At 44.5% G+C, this 20,656-nt stretch overlaps 1 protein-coding gene across 1 annotated transcript in view; it reads left to right on the top strand.

Annotated features, from left to right (window-relative positions):
- The first annotated feature begins 233 nt into the window (after positions 1-233).
- The window catches only part of BRINP1 (BMP/retinoic acid inducible neural specific 1), a 133,267-nt gene continuing 112,844 nt past the window's right edge, over positions 234-20,656 (top strand). The window contains exon 1 of the mRNA XM_065947484.1: positions 234-457. Within this exon, the coding sequence (XP_065803556.1) occupies positions 240-457 (218 nt within the window). The 5' untranslated portion in view covers positions 234-239. The remainder of the gene's footprint in view (positions 458-20,656) is intronic.

Genomic DNA, 20,656 nt, shown 5'->3' with positions numbered 1-20,656 from the left:
ATGTTTGTAAACCCAGTCTTCTGATGTGAAGTATTATGATGAAGAAATGTTAAAAGCATTAAAAAGTCTTTTCCTTTGTCTCTCTCTCTCTCTCTTTTCTATATATTTTTGCTTCCCCTCCCCACCTTTCCTCTCCCTCTCTCTCTCTTCCTCTTCCTTTCTGTCTCTTTTCTATTCCTTTCTTCACAGGACTCCACAGAATGGAGCAAGAATGAGAGGAAAAAGGCCGGCAGAAAAGCATGAACTGGAGGTTTGTTGAGCTCCTCTACTTCCTGTTTGTATGGGGCCGTATCTCAGTGCAGCCCTCCCACCAGGAACCAGCTGCAACAGACCAACATGTCTCCAAGGAATTTGATTGGCTTATCTCAGACAGGGGGCCTTTCCACCACTCCAGGAGCTACCTATCCTTTGTGGAAAGACACCGTCAAGGATTTACAACCAGATATAAAATATACAGGTAAGAGCTGGGCTAAGCTCACCCTTGCCTTTCATTCACTGAGCACTTTGGGGCAGGGGTCATGCTTTGGCCTGGCCCTTGTGGTGTGGAGGAGTGTCTGGGCCAAGACTGTTATATACTTGATCATTATTTATTAATTAATTTATTTTTCTATTTGTTCATTTGTCTATTTTATTATGATGTGCAGGGGATTATCAGTGACAATAAGAGTAATATATTTTTCAGTCCTTAATGTGTGCTGGGCATTGTGCTTAGGAGTTTGTATACATCTTCTCACTTAGACCTTACAGGAACATCAGAGATAGCATCTATTTATTTTCTCCACTTTATATAGAAGGAGTAACTGGGCTTTCACTTGGTGAAATAACTTTTCCAAAGTGACACAGTCAGTGAGTGGTAGGACTAGATTCACACCCTTGTTTATGTGTATCCATAGTCACAGACAGTATTTTTAGTCAGTTATATCAGGTGTAGGCTGTGGTGTTTTACAGATACTAGTCATATAGCAGATATCTTACCCAAACATATTCATACATTTGGAAACAAATAGGGGCACTCAGTGAATAACTCTTTATTGAGCGAGTCTGAACTGGTCTTTGGCCTGTTGGAATCCTGCTCATTCCCAAAGGACTTAGCCCAAAGTTCTTCTTTGAAACCATCTTATAGACGCTCCGCATCCCACTTGATCAGTCTCTCTTTGATATTTCCACAGCTCTCTACGCTTATGCCTCTTTAGTTGTCAACCATTTGGAGTTGGAGTACATTCTTGTATTTCTTTCTCACCTAACTGGAAACTCCATGAGGCCAGGATTTACATATAATTCATTTCTGAATCCCCAGAGTGATTTTTGTTCTGCCTTGTCTTGTAAGCACACAAAAAATGTTGTGGACTAAAATAAATTTAGCAGTGCAAAAAACTCTCAAGAGTTGGAGTCCTTAAGATCAAGGAAGAAAGGCAGGATCTAACACTTCTGGGCCACTTCAAACAGAAGCATGAGGACAGGTGCATGGTGGAGGAAAGATACGCATCTGCAGCTGGGAAGCCATGAATTCAGGCCTTGTGTCCACTATGTATTTGACTTGAAAGTGGACATGTCTCCTTTGCCCATCGTGTGTCATGGTGGACTGGGGATGGGTGATTCATGAATCCACTGCCAGCTGCAGATGACTGTGACTTTGTGCTGAATATTCAAATCTGCATTTGAAAGTATGAGAGAAAGTTTACATCTGCTTCTGCGTTCAGATTTCACCTATGCTTTTGTTTGGATTCCACTGCTCGGACAGAAGTCTGCAGTCATCCAGCGAGCAGGTTTCTAAGATGCTTCCTCAAAGCTCTGAAATTAAGTACTGAAGATTGAACCAAGGTCACGTGGTTAATTAAACGATGGAGTTTAATCCAGAAGTCAGGCCCCTGGTCATCTAGTTATTTCTTTCTTTCCTGTATTTAATCCTCACATAATTAATAAGCACCAGCTAGAGGCCCAGCAACTGTGTTTAAGGCACATGACACAGTGGTGAGTAAAGCAACCACGGTCCTTGTGCTCAAAAGCGCACGTTAATTAGACACACGCGCACACGCACACACGCACACATACACACGCACACGCACACACGGACACGCACACATGCACACACATAGAGTGTAAGTGTTGCAAAAAGAAAAGGGCAGGATAGACGTGTTTGGGGGATGAGAAACAGTGGTTTGGGAAACTATTATGTGCGAGGATTGGGTGAGGCCCCTGTTGCAATCTTCACCTGGACGCACATGCAGATAGATACCCAGAGGTCTGAGTGCTCCTCCCGACCAGGTTTAGACCAGAACAACAACCAGCCCGGATGTGCTCACTGGGGCTGTTGCCAGTTGACGTTTTCTCTTCACTGCTGTGTTGAGACACTAACGTACGTCCACAGGTGATTCCCAGAGTGTCTCCCTGTGTGCGAACATGGACACAGCACTTTAGAAACTTGATGTTTGCATCATGAAGGGAAGACTTTACTTCCAGCTTGTGTCATCTCGTCTGAGGCTACAGAGCCAGCCTCTCTGAAATGTCCTAGACCTCAAGCTTTGTCCAGTCCGCCCCGACCCTAGAATCCAGGCTAGAACCCAGGGTGACCTGAGAGCTTCAGCAGGAGCCTGCTCTCCTCACTTAAATGGGGTAAGGCCATCTGGATCCTCATGCATATGCAGACAGAGGGTGACTTCAGCTCATGGCGTCCTGGTGGGGAGTCAGTGCCACTGGCAGTGATGAGACACTTTCAAATTAAATCCCAGCAGAAGTCCTCTCTCCTGTTGCTTCACAAGCTGAGCTATAATCTGTGCACACACAGTTGTTTGGGTGCACAAACTTCCTGCTCCGCCACTCCTAAGTCTGAGCTGACACGTGGAGGCTGGGGAGTGTTCTGCTCTCGAATCTGCCAGTGCGCAGCGGCGGTATCCGTGATCCTAGACGCAGAGGACCTGGGTGCTGGCTCAGCCCACCCACCTCCCTACTTGGCCAAGAATGGAACTTCTCTGAGTTGCTGTTTTTTCATCTGTAGAATGGGAGTGTTCACTAAGATGATCTCCAGGGTCCTTCCCTTCTCTGAAATTCCGTGATTCCAGGAAATGTTGTCATTTGGAAGTACCATGGAGGATTGGTGAGGACTCTGAACTTGGAGCCTGCAGACTCAAGTTTTGTTTATTTTGGACCCACTTTCTTCATTCTGGGCGTATATATTCATGCCTCATTCACTCATGCTTCCATCTAGTCCTGTAGACTTTAACATCGATTGTATTCTGTAAACCATGCTATGGTTTGGTAACACAGAGATGACCAACAGAGAACAGCAAAGCTCGCACACACACACACACACACACACACACACACACATCCCACAAAAGCAAGCTTGCACACATACACACATCCCACAACCTGCAGTGTACGTTCATTCCTTCACCAAGCTCAGAGTTTGGGGTGGAAGACTGACAGGAAGAAAGAGTGAATAAGCAAGCAATTATCATTCCATGGAGAGGTATGAATAAGTAACCACTCAGATACTCAATATTCTCCTCTGTAGAAAGCGATGATGATGTCTGTCCTACCTACGAAGTCAAATGAGATGAACCTGCTGTGAGATGCTTTGTAAAATTTAAATTTTCTTGTATCTGGGAAATTTTTTCATTAATGTTTGAAATCATCATTCTAAGACAATCATTCAGTATCACTTTCTGGGAAGCCCATACATATATTAGTTGTTAAATACTCACCTTCATTCTGTGAGGGAAATAACAGCATATTACAAATGAGAACACCAAGTCATCAGGAGGTTAAGGAGATTGTCCATATCACTCACCAGGGAAGTGGCAAAGCTAGGAATCAAAAATAGGCTTCTGAGACTCCACAAGTTGGGAGTCATAACTCTCTCTTTAGCTCTTAGTTACCTAGTATGTGACCAAATACCCAAAGACTTCCTTTAACCACAGACAAGTTGCAACCTCTTGGAGACTCAGTTTTCTCATCTGTAAAATGGAGATAATATTGGATGCTTTATGTAGTTGTGGCTGGAAATAATTTAGGGATCAGTCGTGAAGAGCTTGGAATGTTGCAGGAGCTACATCAGACAGCTGATGGTATAGCTAGAAATTAATTATTTTCTTCTCATTGTAATTATTTTTAATTAATTAATTTTTAATTGGAATATGATTGCCTTACGGTGTTGTGTTGGTTTCCTTCATCTGTCAACATGAATCAACCATGGGTGTATGTATGTCCCCTCCCTCCTGAACCTCCCATCTTGGTAATTTAAAAGTCAGTTTTGTCTGAAGGGTGTTTCCTGTGTTTGCACTTCCTCTTTGTATTGTATTTTTCTGCTTATCTTTTCCTGCTTTTGAGATCGTGAGTAGTTGCTGTAAATTTGGCAGTTATTTCACAGGTGGATTTAAAAGGAAAGTTGCGGTGCCCTTTGTAAGCGTTGGTTTGGGAGAGTCAGGGTGGGGGGCCCTGATAGTGGTGGTCACTTTGCCACAAGACGTGGTTTCATCATGAGTGGCTTTCCCTACGGGTTTCAGAGCAAGTGGTTTGTGGCTTATGGGGCACCTTCCTTTGAGCCTTAAATAAGTACCTGAAAGTTGAATGTAAATCAAGTCATTGTAAACCAGGTCTGATTGCCCAGCCGTCTTGCTCATTTATCAGAGTTGGATGAATTGTCATTCTAATCCACCATCTTAATGGTTGCTTCATGCGTTTCATGAAAATGTCTCTAGGAGGTTTTCTGGAAAAGCTATTTCACTCGGTGAATGGAGCTGGGGCTGCGTGGATGGTTCTGCTGGAATGAATGAGCTGTGGTCTTTGTGCAGAAATCATTCAGGAGTATGTACTGGGCGCCGAGGTTTGCCAAATGCCATGCGCTGGGGAGCTGATGATATGTGAGGTAGACAGATCTCTGCTTTTGAGGAGCTTACAGACATGGGATGGTGAGGGCGAAGTCCACCACATCACCACTTAGGATGCTTGTGGTTGAAAGGAGACCCCCAACCTCTGGATTCCGGATACAGTTTTGGTATCATGTGGTCCAAGGGTTGTATTTCTATTAGAGTGGCTCCAGATTAGTCTAAATCAGCATTTCTTAAAGTATCTCATGTAGAACTGGAGTTCAGTGTGATTTTAAAAGGCATTTTCTGGGGAAAAAATAATCCATAGTCAAATAAATAAATAATAAAGACAGCGATAAGAGTAAGTCAGTTGCTAACTTCGGGCTTCCCAGGTGGTGCACTGGTAAAGAGTCTCCTGCCAATCCAGGAGACACAGAAGATGTGAGTTCGATCACTGGGTCTTAAAGATCCCCTGGAGTAGGAAAGAGCAACGGGCTCGAGTGTTCTCGCCTGGAAAATCCCGTGGACAGAGGAGCCTGTCGGGCTACAGTCCACGGGGTCGCAGAGAGTGGGGCACGAATGAGCACACACCCAACACTGAAGGCGTGTGTGTCCTGACGTGTCCATCACGGACGCACACTGTGTGTATGGACATGTCCAGCATGGACACATGCTGTGTGTAACTTTGCTAGACGTGGACACACAGTGTATAAATCATTGCAACAGGTTGGTCCTCATAGCAGTCCTGGGCTTCGGCATTTACATTTACATAACTTGTCCAAGAAAAGAGTTACTTCGTGGTAGAGTATCTCAGAAGCAAGCAGATTCCAGATCCTGTGTGTCTAACCATGCTATGCAGCCTCCCAGATGACATAAATATGTTTGTTTGGAAAATCAAACAAAGTTATATAGGCTTCCTGACCACAGGGCTTTTCAAGATCTTTCCTAGACTGTTTAACAGTGTTTAACCAAACCTCTTTGACCCTTCAGCCTCTTTTTCTCAGGGAGAGTGAAGTTCGAGTGAGTAGGCTTAAAGAGTCACTGCCTCTGGCTGGCTTGGGCAGCTTGAGGGCTGTCTCTCTGGGTAGCAGCCTGTGTTGCAGGCATCTTAAATGCCAGCCCTTCAGTTCACGGAGCTGGCACCCGGCGGAGGAAGCCACCCTACCTGTTGGGCTTTTTCTTTGAACACTTTGGTCTACATCTACTTCCTGGTTTATAATTAAAAAAAAAGAATTAACAACTTCAATTTTCCTGTCATAAGTAAATCTTATTTCCCCCTCCTCTTTCTCATTTTTTAAAAATTTCCGCCCTGCAATTTCTTATTCCTACATTTGGCATTGCACCCTTTGGAAGGGATATGAGAACGTCAGCAGAGGCCAGAGCCGCCGTTACGCAGGAAGGTGAACCCTCAGTTTAACATGCAAAGAACTGGCTGCACATCAGAATCACCTGCAAAGCTTTTGAAAGATTCTCATGCCAGGTCCTTCTGAAGATACTTGGATTTATAATTGGTCTAGGTTAGACGCGAGAACCACCAGCCTAGGGGTGACTTGGCGTCCTGACGGGACGTTTAGAAATGTCAGCAGGCATTCTTGGTTGTCACCGTTGGCTGTGTGGGGTCTGCTGGCATCTGGTGCAGAGAGGCCAGAGATCACGACTGCTCTCTATGCCCGCCAAGGCAGAGACAGTCCCCGGCAGTGAAGACGTGTCTGGCTCACAATGCCAGTAACAGAGACATTGAGAACCTTTGCTCTTGAGCACATATTTTTAGAGGGGAAAAAAAAAGGAAAAGCAATGGCGGGAAGGATTTTAGAATGAGTGTTTTTAGATTTCAGTCATCATAAAGTTTAGGTTGGAGTCGTTGAAATATAGGCACCAGTGGGTAAGGGATTTTTTTCCATGTTTTTAGACTTGACCTCAGATCAGGGTGGCATTTGATGCATTAAAGAAGGTGAATTGATTTTCGCTTCCTGCTGCAGAGAGGCATCATTTAAGGGAAACTTCTACTTCAGAAATAGCTAGCCTCCATTCCTCCAGGAGTTCTGGGGGGTTGAGTGAGTTTCTCCTCTGATGACTGTGTCCCTTGGGAGGTAGGGTGTTTAGGCTCAGATGCATCTGGCCTGAGTCATAAAAGAAACAACTTGGAAAAGTGCATTCAGAGATCTTTTTTTTTCTTTTAAGAGCATGCCAAGTGGGCTCAAAAGAAGATGAGACTGGGATGGTGTCCCACATTTGTCGTTGTCAATTTCAGCCACTTAGAGGTTGACATCACTGGTGAGAATCAATACCCTATGCTCTTTCCCCCACCTTATCCCTCATTTAATCTGAGTTTTGGTTCAAGCTCTCCCTGAATAGAGAGCGATGAGGTGGGGAATAATCAGCAAACATCTCCTGGGCCACTTGGTGTCAATTCAGAGATAATCTTCTGTGTTGATTATTTAAAATTGATCTTCCACTTCCAAGCCCAATAGCTTTATTGCTACCAAATTGGTACCTTTGCAGTACTTTACCTCCTTGCTCCCATTCCATTACTGAACTAACTTCTGTGAGCTGCTAGGCTTCATTTGCTGCAATCTCTGCAGAGCAATTGTCCAGCTTCAGTCAGGAGCCATCTCTGAAAATGGATTGGCTTTTGCACACGTCCTTGCAGAGGGCAGACTGACATGGAGTCTCTAACTGACACAGATACGGTGATTGGGATGACTAGTATGAAGGCAAACCCTTGGGGCTGCAGACTCTATACCCCAAATCTTGGCCAGGCAGAGGGGGACTGGACCTGTGATCTGTAGCACCTGCCACTCATTCGTTCATTTGAAAGATGTTTACCGATCTCCAAATTCCTGCTGACCAGTCCCTACCACAGTTGCCTGGAGATAGGGAAAGACTGAATCCCTGACCTCAGGAACTCAGAACTCTCTTGGGGAGAACTCACTGTTGGGCAGATAACCACAGTGCCAGATGCTGAGTTCTGTGACTGATCCGTATGCTCGGGACTGTGTTTGTGGCAGGAGCGGAACTTCCCTTGGCATAGAGATCATGAATGTGGGAAAGGATGGGGCAGGGGGGACAAATCTAGGGGGGAGTCCTCCTATTGGACTCAGACTTGAAGGAGGATTAGGGCTTTAAGAGAAGGTGCTGGGGAGAAAGCAACCCAGGTAGATGGAGTAGCATCTGCAAAGGCAAGGAGACAGAAGAAAGCCTAGAAGCGCGCGCGTACGCGCGCGCGTGTGTGTGTGTGTGTGTGTGTGTGTGTGTGTGTGTGTGTGTGTGTGTGTGTGTAGTATAGTAGTCCGCTCTTACCCAAGGCTTCAGTTTCTGTGGTTTCAGCTACACTCAGCTGCTGTCCAAAAGTAGTAAATGGACAATTCCAGGAATAAACAATCCAGAAGTTAGATATTGCCCACATTCTGAGTAGAGTGATGAAATCTCACATTGCCCAGCTCGGTCCCTCCCAGGACCTGAATCATCTCTTTGTCCAGGGCATCTCCTCCTGCCATTAGGCAGCAGCCACATTGATTTCCAGATCAACTGTCCTGGGATCTCAGTGCTGGTATTCAAGTAGCCCTTACTTTATTTAATAATGTCCCCAAAGCGCCAGAGTAGTGATGCTGGCAATTCAGATATGCCAGAGAGAAACAGAAAAGTGCTTCCTTTAAGCGAAAAGGTGAAAGTTCTCCACTTAATAAGGAAAGAAAAAATTTGTATGCTGAGGTTGCTAAGATCTCTGGTAAGAAGGAATCTTTTCTTCCCGTGAAATTGTGAAGAAGGAAAAAGAAATTCATGCTAGCTTTGCTGTCACACCTCAGACTGCAAAAGTTATGGCCCAAATTACGTGATAAGAGCTTAATTAAGGTGGAAAAAGCATTACATTTGTATCTTAAGGTGTTAGTAGAGAAAGGAAGGTGAGGGGGAAGGATCACATTTGCATAACTTTATTACAGTATGTTGTTGTAATTGTTCTATTTATTATTAGGTACTCTTGTTAATTCCTTACTTACTGTGCCCGATTTATGTATCCAGTTTTATCAAAGGTATGTATGTATAGGAAAAACATATATAGTATATATAGTGCTCAGTACCAACCATGGTTTCAGACATCCACTGGAGGTCTGGGAACGCTTCCTCCATGGATAAGGTGGGTACTACTGTAGTGATGATAAGAAATAGTGCTGGGGTAGCAGCTTGGAGCCAACCATGAAAGGAATTTAGGATGGCAAATTGATTTCAGACAGCCATCAAACTCTAATTGTCAGAGTACTAGTACATCTCTTTAGAGCAGTGTTTTTGTGTTTGTTTCATTTTTACATTCCTTGACCTTACTCCTGCTAAAAAATACATTTTACATTGACACTCAACAGACATAGAGATAAAAAGATACATAATTGAAATGAAAACTCGTGAAAAAAGTTTAACCTTGCTCCATGTAATGCATCTTGATGTAATATTTTCTATTCTGTTCTAGTATAACTCAGTCCTTTCTGCTTCATTTATTTTTAAAAATACTTGTGTCTACCAACTACATTGATTTCAGCCTCCACTAACGGGGTGTACCTTGCCGTTTGAACAGCACTGACTTTGAGTCTATGCTTTGGCTACATTTTGGTTCAGAGGAAAGTGGTACCTAACGTTTGAGAAGCAGACTTTGCTGTGTGTTCAGGTCAGATCCTGGGCCTTGTCTGCCTGGGGTGACGGGACAGCAGTGAAGGGTTTGGAACGGGAGACTGGCGTACTCGGATCCACATGGAGAAATACTGCCCAGGCTGCAGTGTGAGGCATGCAGGGCAGGGAGTCAGAGAGAAGGGCTGTGGCAGCAAAAACAAGGGAGAGGAGGCGGGCAGGTGCCAAGACAAAGGCAAAAAAGATGCAATTCATGAACTCTCAAGCGCCACTCGGATCCCTCAGCAAAGCTGCTCGGGACCTTCCTGGCAGGCAGCGCCCTCCCTGGCTGCATCCAGCCTTCCCTGCTCCGGCTCCAGGCTCAGCCCCCTGGGCCAGGGAGCATTCTCTTCTGCAGAGTTCTCCGGAGGCTGGGTACCTCTGTGGGTTTCTTATGAAAGGAGCCAGAACTCCCAGGCTTCTGCCTCAAGGCTGTTTCTTTATCTCTCAAGGCTGTTTCTTTCTCTCTCAAGGCCTTCCTTCTGGGCATGAGAATTCCTGGGTCTCATTAGCAATGGTTTCCCAAGGTGGCTTGGTGGAAGGCTTTGCATCTCACCCTTTATATGCACCTGACTTATCTTTGCAAACCCTGTTGGAAACTTCTAGGTGCAAGTCAGTGTCTAAGCTGATGGGAGCCTTAGCACAGTCGCTAAAGCCGAGTGATGAAGAGCAAGTCTCTTTAGGCCCAAGTAGACCTCTGCCACTTCCCACCTGTGAGATCCTGACATGTTACTGGAACTCTCCGAGCCTCATTTTCTCCACTTGTGAAAGGTGGGGGGTGGGGGCTGCTTTCCAATATTGTTGTTAGGAAAATACTGTGTGATCCAGTTTACCAGAGAACAGGTTGTTGAATGTTGGTGACTAAGACAATTTGTTGCTGTTGTTCAGTCGCCTGGTCGTGTCCAGTTCTTTCTGACCCCACGGCTGCAGCACACCAGGCTTCCCTGTCCTTCACTGTCTCCCAGAGTTTGCTCAAACTCATGTCCATCAAGTTGGTGATGCCATCCAACCATCTCGTCCTCTGTTGCCACCCCCTTCTCTTCCTGCCTTCAATTTTTCCTAGCATCGGGTCTTTTCCAGTGAGTTGGCACTTCACATTAGGTGGCCAAAGTATTGCAGCTTCAGCTTCAGCATCACTCCTTCCAATGAATATTCAGGACTGATTTCCTTTAGGATTGACTGGTTTGATCTCCTCGCATTTTAAGGGACTCTCAAGAGTCTTCTCCAGCACCATAATTCAAAAGCATCAATTCTTAAATGCTCAGCCTTCTTTGTGGTCTAATTCTCACATCTGTACATGACTACTGGAAAAAACATAGCTTTAACTATACAAACCGTTGTCGGCAAAGTGATGTCTCTGCTTTTTAATACGCTATCTAGATTGTCATAATTTTTCTTCTAAGACGCAAGTGTCTTTTAATTTCATGACTGCAGTCACCATCCACAGTGATTTTGCAGCCCAAGAAAATAAAGTCTGTCACTGTTTCTGTTGTTTCGCCCTCTATTTGCCATGTAGTGGTGGGAGTGGATGCCATGATCTTAGTTTTTTGAATGTTGAGTTTGAAGCCAACTTTTTCACTCTTCTTATTCACCTTGATCAAGAGGCTCTTTAATTTCTCTTCATTTTCTGCCATTAGGGTAGTGTCATCTGTATATCTGAGGTTATTGATATTTCTCTGGGCAGTCTTGTTTCCAGCTTGTGATTCATCCAGCTTGGCATTTCTCATGAAGTATTCTGCCTATAAGTAGGGTGACAATATGCAGCCTTGATGTACTCCTTTCCTAGTTTTGAACCATTCTTTTGTTCCATGTCTTGTTGTTGCCTCTAGACCTGCATACAGATTTCTCAGGAGGCAGGTAAGGTGGTCTGGCAAGTTACCCATTTGTACTTGGATAACCCCAGGTACGGCCACACCTGGACTCTGAGCATCCTTAAGGACTCTGAGAAGGCTTTCAGGAGACCTCCAACCATAAGAGGGATGCCTGACCTGCGTGCACTGCAGCCCAGGTGCCCTGGGAAGGCAGCATACTCCACCCTCGTATTAAGAGGGCACTTGTTAGGAGGAAACCACAGAAAAAGGACCAGAGAGAGGAAGATTGTGCTGCCCTGTGGCACATGTGGCAGGAATTCAGAGGCCTGAAAACTGGCAAATCATCCTTAAGCGATCAGCATCCATTGATCCCTGTAGAAAAGTACATGTAACACGATTTGCAAGCAACTGATTTATTAATCAACCCAGGTGATGGGAGCAGTCTGCGACAGCTCATCTCCTCAGCGCCTCCCAGTTGTCCTTGGTGTGTATTACTCAGGAGACTCTGGGCACCAAGGATGGCTTCCCACCGGAGCACCTTCAGAGCGATCAGCAGCGTTTCAGGACGGGGTGTGCACAGTGGCGAAGGTAACTTTGCTTATTCTCAAGTCGCAGCCTTGTTACTGACAGAAGGCCAGCAGCCTCCATCCCTGAGCACTTGTGACGGCCTCTCTGTGACTCTAGTATGATGCCTGGTTTATGCCATGTTGATAGAAGAGTGTGGTTTGTGTGATAAATAAAAATGAGATGACTATATAAATGCCATGGAAGTCTCTGCACTGCTCCGTGGTCTGGGATTGTCTGATTTGGGAAGGAAATGCTCATCTGGGCATGAATTCAGCAAGGATTCATTAAGTCCGCGCCCTGCGCAGGGCCTGCATTAGCTTCTGCTGGCACCAAAGCATTCCTGATCCATGCCCTCGGGAGCACAGAACACAGCTGGGGAGAGACGGACAGTGAGGAACCACCTTGCTACCTCCTGGGAAGTATGGAGGGAAAGAGTATAAGATCAAGTATTAGTGCAGAGAAAGGATGCAGAAGTTGGTCTTGCAAGATTAAAAAAGGCTTTAAAGAGGAAGTTCTTTTAAAGGCGAGATCTGGATGGTGGGATTTAGGCAAAAAAAATGTAGTGATGTGTGTGTGTGTGTGTGTGTGTGTGTGTGTGTGTTTTAAGGGGATATCCAGAAAGAGGTAGATTTGCCCTGGAACCTACAGGTAATTCAGTGTGAGTGATAATGTTGGCATGTGAGAGAGCATTTTCTCTCAGTAAAATGTGAGCATGCAAGCCAAAGAAATCAGAAGGCAGTCAGGTCAGGGAACCCTATGGATGTTATATACAATACTTTGAACTTTATTTACCCTAAGGTGATGGCTCCCACACTTTCTGATTTCAAGACGCTCTTAAAGTCTCAGTGATTTTATATCCCTACCAGAGAAATACCAATAATTCTGTTTATTAAGTAATTAGACCCAAGCAGCCTAATGAAGTATTTATGTCCCCAGAAGTCTAGTGGCCATTTGAAAAATGATACATGTGAACCTAAGGAAAGAACAATATCTTTATTTTATCCTTAAATAACCATGGTTACTACTGTTCAACGGTTGTAGTTCAATAAAGCCATCTTCCTTTCCCGGCCATTCTTTTCTGCAGTTTTAGAATTGCACCGTAGCAAAGATGTGCCATTATTGAAAGGAATGTAGATGTGTTTTCATGCTGAAACTGTGAAGTCCCTCAGGGTAGTAGTTTTTGTGGTACCCAACAAATAGCAAGTATCCCTCGTTTCCCTTGAACATAAAAAAGACCCTGCTATGCTCCTGTGACTCGCCACGGTACTCCACAGCGTTTTGGCACACAGTTTAGGAACTGAGTTCTAAGGACGATAGGGAGCTCTTTAGAGGATTTTGCCCAGAGACACAGCATGTTCAGGTTGCCGTCTTTGACAGATCACTCTTGCTAAAATGGTGAGACAGCAAGGATGGGGGGATGTGGGGAAAGGGGCCAGGAAATCATGGCAGGAAAATAGAGCGCTGTGTAGTGACCCGAGTGAGAGAGGAGAGATCTTAAAGTAGCATCGATGGGGATTTCAGATAAGCGTTTGAAATGTTTTTAGATTTTAAAATACTGGTTGGCAAGAAGTTTCAGAGACAGTTGAGCGAGATCCATGTACCCTTCACCCAGCTTCCTCCAGTGATTGCACCTTCTGTAACTAAAGCAGTGTCAAAACCAAGACCCTGACATCGGTACACTGCGTGTGTGTGCGCCACGCCGTTTTATCATGTGTGTAGAGGCATGTAACCCCGCCACAATCAGAGAGCAGAACACTTCCTCACCCTCAAATTTCCCTTGTGCTATCTCCTTAGAGTCACATATCTCTTTTTTTCCCCATCCTTCCTAACCCCTGGCAGCCACTGTTTTGTTTCCCATCTCTGTCATTGCATCATTTCAATAATGTCATAGAATGGAATCATAACTTGAGATACTTCAAGGAGGCAGACATTTCAGTATTTGAATGTGAAGGTTGAAAGAGAGGGAAGACTCAAGATCTGGAGGACTTGGCAAGATCATACTTCAAGGGACCAATCAGTGGATCTAGGTTAAATAGGAAAAAGAGTAGGGGAACATTTTTAACTTGGTCAGCTAGTGGGTGGTGGTACTTTTCATCAAGATGGGGAGCTGTGGAAGGCCAGGAGAGTTTTGGGGGTGGTTTATGCCTGAAGATGCTGTGGCAGCTTTGGGAATGTTGATTTTAAACTCCCTGGAATATCCAAATACAGACTCCATAGATAGTTTTTTTATAAATGGTTCTGACCCTCAAAAGAGAGTGCTTCAATAAAAAAAATATATGTACAGTATTCAGACATCAGGTTGCCACTGATCATGGAAGACATCCCTTGGGAGTCTTCACTTATGGAAAAGCCCATTTAACATGCAGGGAAGAGCATTGAGAATTGGAGGAATGGCCAGTGAAAAGAGGAAAACTGGGGGCAGTTGGTACCATGGAAGCTAAAAGAAATAAATGTTTAAGAAGGAAGGTAATCAGGGGCCATGGTTTCTGACACATTACATGAGGTAAGAACTGCAAGTAATCTTTTATACTTAAAATCTTGACCTTGACTAGAACTATTTTAATAGAATTTTTGGGACAGAAGCCAGATTGCAGTGAGTTAAAAATAAGGGAGAAGCCACAGAGTAGACATGTATTTTTCAAGACCCATGGTTTCAAAAGGCAGGAGGGATGTGAAATAAAGAGGGTTTGGGTTGTTTTTCTTTGGTTTCCAAGAGGGAAGTGACTTTTAAGAGAGGGAGAGACTGATGTTGAGGGGCAGAGTGGGGTTATTTTTGATGAGGTGATTTCCTGAGGAGGCAGGGAGGGAAAGGGTAAGAGCTTAGATGGAAGTAAAAGGAAGGATCCCTTTAAATTGAAATAGAAAGAGCAAGGGGAAAGAGAGGTGTGGGTGTAGATCAGTTGGTTTTACTCATGTTGATTTGAAGGGACTTCTGATAGCTTCTGTTCTCTCCATGAAGTAGGATGTGAAACCAGTTGCTAAGAAAAGGGTTAGTGGGAAGGACAAACAAAATGTAATGCTGTAAAAAGTGTTTAATCTGAAGAATGGAAGAAAGCTTTAATTAAGGAGGCCCAAGACGATCTCTGGGAAGCAGCTAGGGCTCTGACCGTGTTTGTGATGGCGTTTTATATCCGTTGTCATCTGTGCAACTGGGATATTATCTCCAAAAGAACTGCAAATGTCGGGTGAGATCACGGATAGTGGATGTGGGGTTTGCCAAGTGGGCGAGATGGAAGGACAGCCAGGTGAAGGAGTCACAGGTGTGGGTCAGAAGTAGACAAAGGCTTGGCTCACTGGGTCTCAGTCAATCCGAAAGGAAGTGAAGGGAGTCGATAGATGGTCACGGGCCGCGCGGTCTTGAAGAGGCGGGGAGCAGGTGTGGTGACCGACGAGCTTGGACAGGAAGGTTTTAGCCTCATGTGTCAGTTAGAGGGACTTTGGGAGATGATGTAATAGAGGAGTCACCATGGGAGGAAGTAGGAGGCTGGAAGAGGGAAGGGGTGGAGATCATTGAGATGAAGTAGGTCATCGGGCTGAGGGGCTGAGAGTATTAGACGTTAAGGATAAAGACAGGGCTTGGGGTGAAGGCATTGTCTGAAAATTAGAGGCTGACTTGTTCAGTTAACATGAGAGAATACCTTGGAATTTGGTTATTGAACACAACAAAGAAATGAATGAAGAGGATGGTGTGGAGGAGAAAGCGTGTAACAGAAGGTTTGCATTCAAGTCTTTATCCCTGGCGCAGTATATCTTTGCCTGGTGATCTCGGCTGTCAGAGCCTCAGTATCCTCCTCCTTCAAGAGGGGCTTTTGATCCTTACCTCCCCGACAGAGATGGCGAGTGTGATGCTCACGAGAGGAAGAGGAAGGAAATGTGCTTGGTAAACCCTGCCTGCATGCTGCATGCCTGCTAAGTCTGTTAGTCACGTCTGACTCTCTGCCATCCTGTGGACAGTCAGTGGGATTCTCCAGGCAGGAACACTCGAGTGGGTCACCGTGCCCTCCTCCAAGGGATCCTCCCGACCCAGGGATTGAACCCTTGGCTCTCGCAGCTCCTTCCTTGCAGGCAGATTCTTCTACTGCTGCGCCACCGGGGAAGCCCAAAGCCTGCACCTTTGTGTAAATATGGGCCCTATTGTTCCTGTTACTGGCACACAGAGACTGGCTTTGGATTCCTTCCACTGCTCTGATGGAAGATAGTGTTTTGGTACCTAATCACTGCATTTGAATAGCCTGATTTCAAAATATCATTTTAGGGTAACAAAGTGAACAGACTGTTAGATGTCCTATCTTTTAGATGTCCAGAATAAATGCGCGAGAACAGTTGACCCAGACAAATTGACCGATGAAAGGATAACTTGCGCTTCAACATAATGAGTTCAATATTCTTTTGATTTACAAAAAAAAGAAAAAAGCACTGGGGCATTCAGGCCTGGGATGCTTGTCAGCAAAAGGGAAATGTAGACTGTATTGCATTTCCCTTTTGCTGTTCCCTGATCTTACTAACAGCTTCAGCTCAACCTGCTTTTATCTGTTTTTACTTTTTTTAATTTTGACCACACCGCATAGCTCTCAGGAACTTAGTTCCCCAACCAAGTATCAGACCTGTGCCCCCTGCAGCGGAAGTGCGGAATCTTAACCACTGGGCTGCCAGGGAAGGCCTTCAACCTGCTTTTAAATGCAGTGGTTGTAGCAGCGGCAGCAGCAATAGGTGTAGCAGCAGGAGTGAGGGCAAGGGGAAGACTGCTGGGCAGCAGGCGCTTCCAGAGTCAGGATGCTTTAAAGGGGCGCCTCCTTACCACGTGACTCTCCCACCCTTGATGTTTCAAGTTGAGGCAAAGTGAGTAAGATAATAGGAATTCCAAAACAGAATTCTCCAGTTGGAGTTCATTCCAGAAGCCAGAATAACATTGAACAGCAAAGCACACGCAGAATGGAACTGATAAACTAGCGTGACCTGATCCAGAATGTATTAATAGCTGAACAATCTAACAGATCCTCGTGACAACTTCTACCTTTAATGCCATTTTACAGATGAGGAAATGGAGGCTCGCATAAATATTTTTGCCCAAGGTCATGCGGTTAGGAAGTGACGTAACAGTGGTTCAAACACAGGCAGTCTGGTTAGACTCTGTGCTTGTATCCACTGGCTCTGCAGACTGCTGGTGGTTGGGGGCTGGGTGGGTGGGAGGGGGCTAGGGAAGGACCAGCAGCCTCGGGACTCAAGGGGCCTTTGTCCTCCTCTGCTGTTGACGCTGAATCACCTTGGGGCTGCAGCAAGTTTTCCTTTTCTAATACTCCACCGTTTCATTTCCCTTCCTTCTTCATGGTGTTTTTCTTTGCCTTTTCCATTCATCTTCCTCCTGCTGTTCTTCTTCCTGTTGAAATATACCTTCCCTATGTAATGCTTTAAGATTCATAAGATACTTTCCCATATCAAGTAGGTAGTAATGTCCCATTTTGAAGATGAGGTAGCCAATACTTTGAGCAACTAACCAGTTTGTTTAGTAAGTGATCGGGCACTGACTTGCATCTGAGCCTTCCAACAGATACATCTTTTTTCTTTTCTGTTTTTTTTTAACTGCACCAGGTCTTCATTGCCGCACGTGGGCTCTAAGCGCGCAGGCTCTGTAGTCGTCCTGCGGCATGTGCGATCCTAGTTTCCTGACCAGGGATGAGCCCCGGCATTGGAAGGCAGATTCTTAACCACCGGACCACCAGGGAAGTCTCCCGACACATCTTTCTGTGCTCATTTTAACTGTCTCACAGCTGCCTTTTTGTTTGATGAGCCTCTTCTTATCTCTATGACTCAATTTAGGAGCATCATCCCTGCTGATGGCAACAGCTTTTTAAGAGAGAATGGAGATTTTTGCAGACATGCAGTGCTCCCGCTTGTGTGTGCATAAGGATTCCAGAGGTGACATTTGAAAGGACGAATGGAGTATATGCAGTTCTTCCATGGTGTGGTTTCGTGGGTCCCTTGGCTTCCAAAGATTTCAGAAAATTAACTTTCATTGAGTGTCATCTGGGAACAAAGTACATTTTTAAATATTGTTTTCTTAGAATTAGCAGATTGATGCGGTTATCATTAAAAGCAACCCATGCACCACACTTGAGCGTAGAGGTTCTTTTGTCTCTTGCTGACGGAGGATGGTGGAGAGAAGACACAGAGCTGTACCTATTAGCTGTTCTATTTCAGTCTACTCTGTAATTCACTGCCTTTTTTTTTTTTTTTAGATCTTATTCTTTTGCTAACTACCACCCACCTACTTCTGGGAGACAAGGCCAGGTGAAAGACATCTTCAGATGTCTCAACTTCCTCATCTGCTTGTCACTCACTGGGTGCTCAACTTTCAGTACTAATTTGGAAACCTGTCTCTCAAAGAGAACTGGAGAAAGTGGCCCCTGACCCTGGAAAAATACCTGTTATGTACGAGAAGCTTGTAAACTTGTGCATAGAGAGGCTACCCTAGTGATCAAAAGTTGGTTAGCGCTGGAGGCAGGATTAGCAGTGGTTACTAGAGGACAGTCTTCCAGCTGAAAAGATTTTAATGGTCAGGGTTGCTCGAAGATGGGAGGGAGGGCCTTGGTGGAATTGAGGGGGCAATCACTCTGCATCACCAAAGGGAATCTACTTATCGTAGTCTGACTGAAAGAGAATGTAAGCAGGTGAGACATTGGCTTCCGTGACCTTTGATACCCTTGGCAACCCAAGGTTGAATAATCACACCGATGAGGCCTGCGTTCCTGTTTGTCTGTGTGGAGAGAGCACCTTTTCTATTTCCTTATGGGGTCTGTTGTATGAGTGGAGGGGCCGAGAGTCTGCTCAGCAATCTAGGGGACACCCTACCTGCCCAGGATGCGGCTTCTGTCTCCTCTGTGGGCCTCTCCTCTTCCAGATGTCAATCAAGTGCTGCTTTTCCTCCCACTCCTGCTGGGTTATGACACTGAGCCCCACATCTTCCCTTATCCTCCATCCCAGCAAGTCCCAAATACCTGTTTTCAGATTTCGTCTCTCCTCCAAACTCAAAAATTCTTTTATGAAACTACCAAATGGACATTTCTGCTGGATTTTCCTATCTCAGAATCCTCACTTCCCCTCTTCTTTACCTATCTGTTTCTCTTGATGTGTTCTCTGTCTGAAATAGTGGCACCAGCTCAGTCAGAGGCCCAAGTGAGGAGGAAGGCTGGGCAGTATTCTCGAGTCATTCTTCTTCCTTACTCTGTATAAGATAAGGAAACAGTAGTAATTTCATAGTAACTGCTATTGTTTGAACACTTACCATGTTTGAGACTCCACGTTACATGGATAATACCACATAATCCTTCTGTTACCCTATGACTTTTGCCTCGTATCATGAGTGGAGGAAATTAGTAGCCTGCCCCAGATAGTTACTAAGTGCAGGGGCTAGGATTCAGGACTACAGCATCTGTGTTCTTAATCTCCTTGATATCCTACTTTCGTATCTAATCACCCACCATTCTCCCTCTCTCTCAGCTTGTGCATGTCTTCCAGTTCATGTACTTTTCCCTATCTTAGCTTCCTTTTTTTCTGTCTTATTTCCTGTGTTCATTCACATTTTATAAACACATAGTATACCTGTGTTTTCTACGTATTACCAACAAGAACTAATACACAATGTTCTCTATTACACAAGCACAAACACAGACATTTTAAAAGGTATGCCCACCTCACACTGTCACAGCGTTCTCAATCAGCTATACTCCAGTATAAAATAAAAAGTGCAATTTAAAAATTATAGAAAAGATATGAAGGAATAGATAAGAACAGTTAATTTTTTTATAAATTATTTTGGTTTGTTACTCACAAGTATATAATTAGCAGTTATGGAAAGATGAAAGCTCTAATGTCAAATATTCTTTTTAATTATTTTAAATTTGGGGAAGAAAATTGGCAGATATGGTTGCTTCGTGGTGATTTCTTACTTTGTCCTATGATTGCGGGTGTACTTTCTCCAAGAATAGGAGAAATATCAACTCTGCCATTTTCTTTTGTTTGTGTTATTGGTCTTATCTTCAACCGGTAATTTCTTTGCAGGAATCTTTCAAAGCAAATTGGTCATTTTAGGAGGGTTGGCTTAGATAATACTAGATGAATAATTCGCAAATCCCAATTGACCGTGATAGATATGTTGCAATAGGCTGCAATGAGCAGAAAACAGAAAGATGCCAAGGCCTCACTGCAAAGCCCTCCTGGTCAGGCAGGAAGAGCCTCTGGACTCTGCCTTTCCCAATATCAGATGCTTACTTGTAGACCTGTGGTACCTGGCATGTATATTTCAAACTAAATTTTGTGTATGGTGTGAAGTATGGAGTCAATGATTATTTTTACTCAATATAAATATCTGGTTTTTTTTCCATTTCTGTTTGTTGAAAATACATTTCTTTTCCCATTAAATTTCACTGACATCTTCCTTTAAAATTGATTGATCGTTTATGTGTGGGGGAAAAAGTGAAAAAGTGTTAAATCACTCAGTCATGCCTATTTGCCACCAATGGACTATAGCCCGCCAGGCTCCTCTGTCCATGGGATTCTCCAGGCAAGAACACTGGAGTGGGCTGCCATTCCCTTCTGCAGGGGGACCTTCCCAACCCAGGGATCGAACCCAGGTCTCCTGCATTGCAGGCAGATTCTTTACCAGCTGAGCCACCATGAACCCTTATGTTACCCTCTTCTGATTACTGGTTGAAGTTTTGATTTGCATTTTATTGAATCTATATATAAATTTGGAAAGAACTGGCATCTTAACCATATCAGATCTTCTGATTTATGAATGTGGTTTATTGCTCCATT

This window comes from Muntiacus reevesi, chromosome 10 (assembly GCF_963930625.1).
Source record: "Muntiacus reevesi chromosome 10, mMunRee1.1, whole genome shotgun sequence".
In the NCBI taxonomy this organism is placed as follows: Eukaryota; Metazoa; Chordata; class Mammalia; order Artiodactyla; family Cervidae; genus Muntiacus; species Muntiacus reevesi.
This window is presented reverse-complemented; position numbering and strand designations above follow the sequence as displayed.